Source organism: Arachis ipaensis, chromosome B04 (assembly GCF_000816755.2).
Source record: "Arachis ipaensis cultivar K30076 chromosome B04, Araip1.1, whole genome shotgun sequence".
Taxonomy (NCBI): Eukaryota; Viridiplantae; Streptophyta; class Magnoliopsida; order Fabales; family Fabaceae; genus Arachis; species Arachis ipaensis.
In genome coordinates, this window is record NC_029788.2 from 115,407,108 (window position 1) to 115,416,033 (window position 8,926).

The 8,926-nt window shown below is 39.5% G+C and overlaps 1 protein-coding gene across 1 annotated transcript; it reads left to right on the forward strand.

Moving 5' to 3' along the window:
• LOC110270813 lies at positions 8,294–8,698 on the forward strand (the record flags this gene model as incomplete). The annotated part of the gene is made up of 1 exon (XM_021120245.1): positions 8,294–8,698. A coding segment is annotated over one exon (405 nt), but the record flags the coding sequence as incomplete, so codon positions are not given.

Consider the following 8,926-nt stretch of genomic DNA (forward strand, 5'->3'; position numbering starts at 1 on the left):
CAAACTTCTCCACGAGACTCAAAACCCTAAAACATCCTGTGACGTCGCACGCTTACGAGCTCCACCTTTCGTATTCACGAACGCATCCTAAAGAACTAACGCACCACTTGCTATGTGTAACGGTCACACGAGACACCAAAACAAATCTCAGGTCACTCAAAAGATACAAGACCTCAGAGAAAGGACAAGCAACTCGGACAAGGTTCACAAAGATTTCAACGATTGACTTTGATTCATTAAACAAGTCCAAAATTACATTGAAGAATATACAAGTCAAGAAGAGGAGTTTAAACAACACAAGGCTGATACACAAGAAATTTAAGAAGACATATGCAGTTAGGATCAAATGAGAAAGCATATGAACAAGGAAATAAGGTTGGAGAATAATAAGTTAACTCTTTTCAGGAAAGAAATCTCGAATTAGAACTTCAAGGCAAACCATGAAAGAATAGATACGTAACCGAGTAGCATCAAGAAACTAACTCATAACGTTCCCAAAACCCACGATCGCATCGCCTATTAGCTCTATTTTGTCCATGACAACCCATTAGTGTTCCCGTACACATAAATCATTAGTATTAGGTTGGCCAGACCAAATACCATGAGGTATGCAATGGTAGACTAACAGCGTTAATCATCAGACAGTCATGCATATCAAATCTAAATTCTTGTTATCAGAACAAGTCACTAAGCATGACAGACACTCAAAGTATGCAATGAGGTATAGTCAATTCATTCCCAATGCTCTAACGGGAACGAACTGCTCTGATACCATAATGTAACACCCTAACTTTTAGCACGTTGGTACGCAGAATTGTGATCCATGCTTAAATTGTTGTTCGAAATTGATTCCCTGGTAATGGCTCTAAAAACTTAGTGCTTTAACCTTAATTCATAAATTGTCACAACTCTGTGTAGCTGACTAGCAAGTGTACTGGGTCGTCCAAGTAATACCTTACATGAGTAAGGGTCGATCCCACGGAGATTGTTGGCTTGAAGCAAGCTATGGTCATCTTGTAAATCTCAGTCAGGCGGATTAAATTGGATATAAAGGTTTTCGAAAGTATAGATAAAGGGAGCGTTAAATAAAGATAGAGATACTTATGTAATTCATTGGTGAGAATTTCAGACAAGTGTATGGAGATGCTGTGTTCCTGTTGAATCTCTGCTTTCCTACTGCTTTCATCCAATCCTTCTTACTGCTTTCCATGGCAAGCTGTATGTAGGGCATCACCGTTGTCAATGGCTACATCCCATCCTCTCAGTAAAAAAGGTCCAAATGCACTGTCACGGCATGACTAATCATCTGTCGGTTCTCGATCATACTGGAATAGGATTCACCCTCCTTTTGCGTCTGTTACTACGCCCAGCACTCGCGAGTTTGAAGCTCGTCACAGTCATTCAATCCCTGAATTCTACTCGGAATACCACAGACAAGGTTTAGACTTTCCGAATTCTCATGAATGCCGCCATCAATTCTAGCTTATACCACGAAGACTTTGATTCCACGGAATGGGAGGCTCGGTTGTCAGGTGAGGCAACCATGCGTCGTGGGTCAAGAATCCAAGAGATATGCGTCCGGTCTAAGGTAGAACGGAAGTGGTTGTCAGTCACGCGTTCATAGGTGAGAATGATGATGAGTGTCACGGATCATCACATTCATCATGTTGAAGTGCAACGAATATCTTAGAATAAGAATAAGCTAAATTGAATAGAAAATAGTAGTAATTGCATTGAAACTCGAGGTACAGCAGAGCTCCACACCTTAATCTATGGAGTGTAGAAACTCTACCGTTGAAAATACATAAGTAAAAGGTTCAGGCATGGCCGAGAGGCCAGCCCCCAAAACGTGATCACAGGATCAAAAATACAATCCTGGATGAAAATACAATAGTAAAATGTTCTATTTATACTAGACTAGCTACTAGGGTTTACAGAAGTAAGTCTAAGTGCAGAAATCCACTTCCGGGGCCCACTTTGGTATGTGCTTGGGCTGAGCTTTAGCTTTCCACGTGCAGAGGCTCCTTTTGGAGTTGAACGCCAAGTTGTAACGTGTTTTTGGCGTTCAACTCTGGTTCGTGACGTGTTTCTGGCGTTTAACTCCAGAATGCAGCGTAGAACTGGCGTTGAGCGCCAGTTTGCGTCGTCAAATCTCGAACAAAGTATGGACTATTATATATTGATGGAAAGCCCTGGATGTCTACTTTCCAACGCCATTGGGAGCGCGCCATTTAGAGTTCTGTAGCTCCAGAAAATCTATTTCGAGTGCAGGGAGGTCAGAATCCAACAGCATCAGCAGTCCTTTGTCAGCCTTTTTTCAGAGTTTTGCTCAGGTCCTTCAATTTCTGCCAGAATTTACCTGAAATCACAAAAAAACACATAAACTCATAGTAAAGTCCAGAAATGTGAATTTAGCATAAAAAACTAATAAAAACATCCCTAAAAGTAACTAGATCCTACTAAAAACATACTAAAAACAATGCCAAAAAGCGTATATTTCTGCTTGCTTTTCTTTTTCTATTTTTTTTTCTTTTTCAAGATTTTGCTTTTTCACTGCTTTTTCTTGCTTCAAGAATCAAATTTATGATTTTTCAGATTGTCAATAACATTTCTCTTTGTTTATCATTCTTTCAAGAGCCAACAATTTTAACATTCATAAACAACAAGATCAAAAATATGCACTGTTCAAGCATTCATTCAGAAAACAAAAAGTATTATCACCACATCAATATAATTAAATTAAATTCAAGGATAAATTTGAAACTCATGTACTTCTTGTTCTTTTGAATTAGAAACATTTTTCATTTAAGAGAGGTGAAGGATTCATGGGATTATTCATAGCTTTAAGACATAGTTACTAAATACTAATGATCATGAAGTAAAGACACAAATATAGACAAACATATAGCATAAAAATCGAAAAACAGAGAATTAAGAACAAGGAATGAGTTCACCTTAGTGATGGTAGCGCCTTTTTTTGAAAGGGGCAATGGTATCCTTGAGCTCCTCTATGTCTCTTCCTTGCCTTTGTGGCTTGATCCCTAGTGATTTTTGGTATTCCTATCCTCAATTGCTCCCAATAATTATGTGGAGGAAAATGTATCCCCTGAGGTATCTCAGGGATCTCTTGATTTGCAGTTAAATGTTCTACCACTGAGCTATGGACCCTTGAGATGAATCTCTCCATCTCCTATGACTCGGAGGTGGAAGCTTTTGTCTTCCCTTTTTCTCTTCTTTTTCTCTTTTTTTTTTTTTTTTGAGGTTTCTCTGGCCTTGTGTGCCATCAATGGTTATGGAAAAGCAAAAAAAAGCTATGCTTTTACCATACCAAACTTAGAATGTTGCTCGCCCTCGAGCAAAAGAAGAAAGAATAGAAGAAGGAGAAGAAGATATGGAGGAGAGGGTGATATAGGATTATTAGGAGGGAAGGTGAGTGGAGGTAAGTGGGGATCCTGTGGGATTCACAGATCCTGAGATGATCCTGTGGGGTTCACAGATCCTGAGGTGTCAAGGATTTACATCCCTGCACCCATTAGGCATGTCAAATGCCTTTGCATACAATTCTAGCGTTTAAACGCCGAATTGATGCTTGTTCTGGGCGTTCAACGCCCATATGCAGCATGTTTCTGGCGTTGAACGCCAGTTCTATGCTTATTTCTAGCGTTCAGTGCCAGCTCTTCCCAGGGTGTCTTCCTGGCGTCTGAACACCCTGATGTTGCTTGTTTCTGGCGTTCAACGCCAGATCCATGCTCTGTTCTGGTGTTGAACGCCAGCCAGATGCTCCTTACTGGCGTTTAAACGCCAGTAAGTCCTTCCTCCAGGGTGTGATTTTTCTTCTGCTGTTTTTGATCCTGTTTTTAATTTTTGTATTTTTTTCGTGACTCCACATGATCATGAACCTAATAAAACATAAAATAACAATAAAAGAAAAATAAAATTAGATAAATAAAAATTGGGTTGCCTCCCAATAAGCGCTTCTTTAATGTCAATAGCTTGACAGTGAGCTCTCATGGAGCCTCAAAGGTGATCAGGTCAATGTTGTAGACTCCCAACACCCAACTTAGAGTTTTGGATGTGGGGATTCAACACTAAACTTAAAGTTTGGTTGTGGCCTCCCAACACCAAACTTAGAGTTTGATTGTGGGGGCTCTGTTTGACTCTGTATTGAGAGAAGCTTTTCATGCTTTCTCTCCATGGTTGCAGAGGAGGATCTTTGTGCTTTAAACACAAGGTGGTCCCCATTCAATTGAAGGACTAGCTCTCCTCTGTCAACATCAATTACAGCTCTTGTTGTGGTTAGGAAGGGTCTTCCAAGGATGATGCCATCATCCTTATCCTTCCCAGTGTCTAGGATTATGAAATCAGCAGGGATGTAAAGGCCTTTAACCTTCACTAACATGTCCTCTACCAATCCATAAACTTGTTTCCTTGACTTGTCTGCCATCTCCTCTTCTTTTTTTTTTTGAAAATTTCTGTAAGGTTTTCTCTGGATTGTTGTATTTTAGCTTCTTTTAGTTTCTTCTTCAGAGTCCTTTCAGGTTCAGGATCTGCTTCAATAAGAATAAGCTAAATTGAATAGAAAATAGTAGTAATTGCATTAATACTCGAGGTACAGCAGAGCTCCACACCTTAATCTATGGAGTGTAGAAACTCTACTGTTGAAAATACATAAGTAAAAGGTTCAGGCATGGCCGAGAGGGCAACCCCCCCTAAAACGTGATCACAGGATCAAAAATACAATCCAGGATGAAAATACAATAGTAAAATGTTCTATTTATACTAGACTAGCTACTAGGGTTTACAGAAGTAAGTCTAAGTGCAGAAATCTACTTCCGGGGCCCACTTTGGTGTGTACTTGGGCTGAGCTTTAGCTTTCCATGTGCAGAGGCTCCTTTTGGAGTTGAACGCCAAGTTGTAACGTGTTTTTGGCGTTCAACTCTGGTTCGTGACGTGTTTCTGGCGTTTAACTCCAGAATGCAGCGTAGAACTGGCGTTGAGCGCCAGTTTGCGTCATCAAATATCAAAAAAAGTATGGACTATTATATATTGCTGGAAAGCCCTGGATGTCTAATTTCCAACGCCATTGGGAGCGCGCCATTTGGAGTTCTGTAGCTCCAGAAAATCTATTTCGAGTGTAGGGAGGTCAGAATCCAACAGCATCAGCAGTCCTTTGTCAGCCTTTTTTCAGAGTTTTGCTTAGGTCCTTCAATTTCAGCTAGAATTTACCTGAAATCACAGAAAAATACACAAACTCATAGTAAAGTCCAGAAATGTGAATTTAGCATAAAAACTAATAAAAACATCCCTAAAAGTAACTAGATCCTACTAAAAACATAATAAAAACAATGCCAAAAAGCGTATAAATTATCCGCTCATCACACGTCATGATCGTACCAAAAGTAAGGCGTTACGGACCTGATTTCCTTTATTATCTATTTAAAATTGAGCCTTTACGGTGATATCGCATTTCAGTTTATAAGAAAATACCAGAAAATTATTTTTAGTAATTAAAAAAATCACACCATTGTTAATAATAATAAATACTATACAAATGAATTCAATATAAAACTTGAAGACAATACCCATCGCTCTGGACAAAGTAGAAGCTAAAGCAACAAGGATGAGGGAACTCTATAAAAACAACAGGTATCACAAGTAAATCTACTAGTCGTCCGCAGCTTCATATTGAATCTTCGAACCTATCACTGAAAGGGTGGAAGATTTTGGGGTGAGAACAAACCACACGTTCTCAGTAGGGAATGGGAATGCCGTAAAAGTAATGAATTTAATGCAAATAATTAACTTATTTAGTAAAACTATTTTGTTAAACCTTTGAAAATACTTTTATTTCTACTTTAGATAAATAATTACTTTTCTCTAAATATCTAAACTCAAAACAGATTTTAATCACGAAATTAGTCATACTAACCATCTCTTAGCCACATAATCATTTTTTAACCACAACATCTCACCTCAATATATCCGTGAACTAACAGCACAAGTAAGGGATTCAAACCAACATACAAACAAGTCAAACAGCATAATCACAGAGAAGTAATACAAGCAAATACAACCAAATACAAATGTGCAAACAACATGATGCATGTCTTTTCCTAAAGCAGGCCATGAGCTCATGTGTCGGTTGCCTACCCGCTCCCGACATTACCCGGGCACAAGTCCCAGATATGGCTTTCCAGATGCATACAGTATGCTTATAAGTCGTACGGCTAGGCCGCATACAGTGTGACTTTAAGTCGTATGGCTAGGCCGCATACAGTGTGACTTTCCAAATCAATAAGCGTACATCTGGAAAACGGTTCTCAGTGTGTGGGCGTCCCCACTTTACATTTGGCACTAAGGCCCAAAAAATGTCACATCTGCTCTCCTGTGGCAGTCATTTCATTAATTAATATATTCCTTTAATCTTTGTTCTCTGCTCTCCTGTGGCAGATATCCTTTTAGTTAATATATTCTCTAATCTTTATTCTCTGCTCTCCTGTGGCAGAGATTTCACTAATTATCTTCCAAACCCTTTTCAAAACATTTTCAAGTAATAAATTGTTTTCAATATTCACATCGTTCAAAATATCAAATAGAATCAAATCATTTTCTTTAAAACTAAGCCTCTTTCTATTTCAATAAAATTAGCCCGTTTCAAATCTTTTGCTTTTGAAATTAAAGGAAAATCATTTCTTCGTTCAGACTTTACAAATCCCTCCGATCATACTCGTTTAACATTTAATACTAACTAAAATCACCTTCTTGCGTATTTTTACCAGCCCTTCATCAGCACCTATTCACCATCATACTAATACCAAAATCAGTTACCATCCACTTCCATAACCATAAATTCCAGCATCAAACACAGTCTTAATTCAAACCCAATTCATAAACTCAAATTGCATTGCAATTTAACAAGCAACACCAAATTGACCAACACTCACAATTACAACCAATTCTCATCAATTAGACACACAAAACACGTGTAAATTATTTGCAATTACTCAATATGATTTTTGGCATTCTTAAATTAAAAACTTGAAATTTTAAAAACGAAACCCCCTACCTCGATTGTCGAACCCATAAACTAAACACCTCAAAGAAACCATTTTCTCTTGGCTCACACCCAGTGGCAGCCGCAACCACAGCTTTATCTACTATCTCAGTACGAAATCAAAATACTCGAAATTCTGGAGAAGCTTTCTGACCGAGCTGCCGAAAAAGAAAACGTCCGAAATCGTCTGTGCCTCCTAGAACTCCAGTTGGCCAAACTCAAGAGAAAGGGAAGCTACGTAACCCTCAGCTTCCACCGAACAAAAATAACGTCAACGTGTAGAGGAGGAGGATACGAACACTTTTACCGGATTAGATTTTTTATTGGAGTTACGGATTTAAAGAAATTGAAATAGAAAGATATAAGGGTTCCACGGTTTTATTGAGGCAAGATATCTTAAAGGAGGCACACAAAAGCGGATTCTCCATTCACCCGGAAAGTACTAAGATGTACCATGATTTAAAGGCGATGTTTTGGTGGCCGGGTATGAAGAATGATGTGGCAGAATATGTTTCAAAGTGCTTAACTTGTCAAAAAGTAAAGATTGAACATCAAAGACCTTCCGGGATGTTGCAACCTTTAGAGGTTCCGCAATGGAAGTGGGAAAGTATTGCAATGGACTTTGTGTCGGGATTACCAAGGACTAGGACTGGTTTCGATGCTATCTGGGTGATTGTGGACCGACTGACGAAGTCAGCTCACTTTTTACCCATTCGGATGACTTACACCCTTGAGGAGCTAGCACGGTTATACATAAAGGAGATTGTGAGACTTCATGGTGTACCTGCTACTATAATCTCTGATAGAGATCCTCGTTTCACTTCGAGATTTTGGGGTGCATTTCAAAAAGCTTTTGGAACCCGATTAAGCTTGAGTACAGCTTACCATCCTCAAACAGATGGTCAATCCGAGAGGACGATCCAAACCCTAGAGGATATGTTGAGAGCTTATGTTTTGGACCAACCGGCGAGTTAGGATCGGTATATGCCGTTAGTGGAGTTTGCATACAATAATAGTTACCATGCGAGCATCGGAATGGCTCCGTATGAGGCATTGTATGGGAGAAAATGTCAATCTCCGCTATGTTGGTATGAAGCTGGAGAGAAAGGCTTGTTGGGGCCGGAGATGATAGCTGAGACCACTGAACAAGTCAAGAAGATCCGAGATAGGATGCTTACGGCGCAGAGTCGCCAAAAGAGTTACGCCGATCAGAGGCGGAAGCCCTTGGAATTTGAGGAAGGAGATCATGTTTTCCTGAAGGTTACTCCGACCACAGGAGTAGGTAGGGTGATTAAAGCAAAGAAGTTGAATCCTCGATACATTGGTCCATTTCAGATCCTGGAGAGGATTAGACCGGTGGCATATCGGATGGCTCTACCACCTCATCTTTCGAACCTGCATGACGTGTTTCACGTGTCACAGCTTCGGAAGTACACTCCTGATGCTAGCCATGTGTTAGAACCTGAATCGGTTCAGTTAAGAGAAGATTTGACGCTTCCAGTGGCTCCAGTTAGAATTGATGATACTAGTATCAAACGATTGCGTGGAAAAGAGGTTTCATTAGTCAAAGTGGCTTGGAGTCGAGACGGTGTTGAGGAACACACTTGGGAACTTGAGTCGGAGATGCGAACGGATTATCCGCACTTATTCTCAGGTAATTGAATTTGAATTTTGTGGGCAAAATTCCTAATTAGGTGGGTAGAATATAAGACCCGGTTAATTAACGGCTAATTAACCCATAAATGAGAATTTATTCTTTAAAGCCAAAAATATTATTTTTATGGCTAAATGTGATAGAGGAGTTTGAGACGAGAATTTTGGTACAAATTTTATAGAAATCGAACCAAGATTGGACCGAACGGGCCACACCGG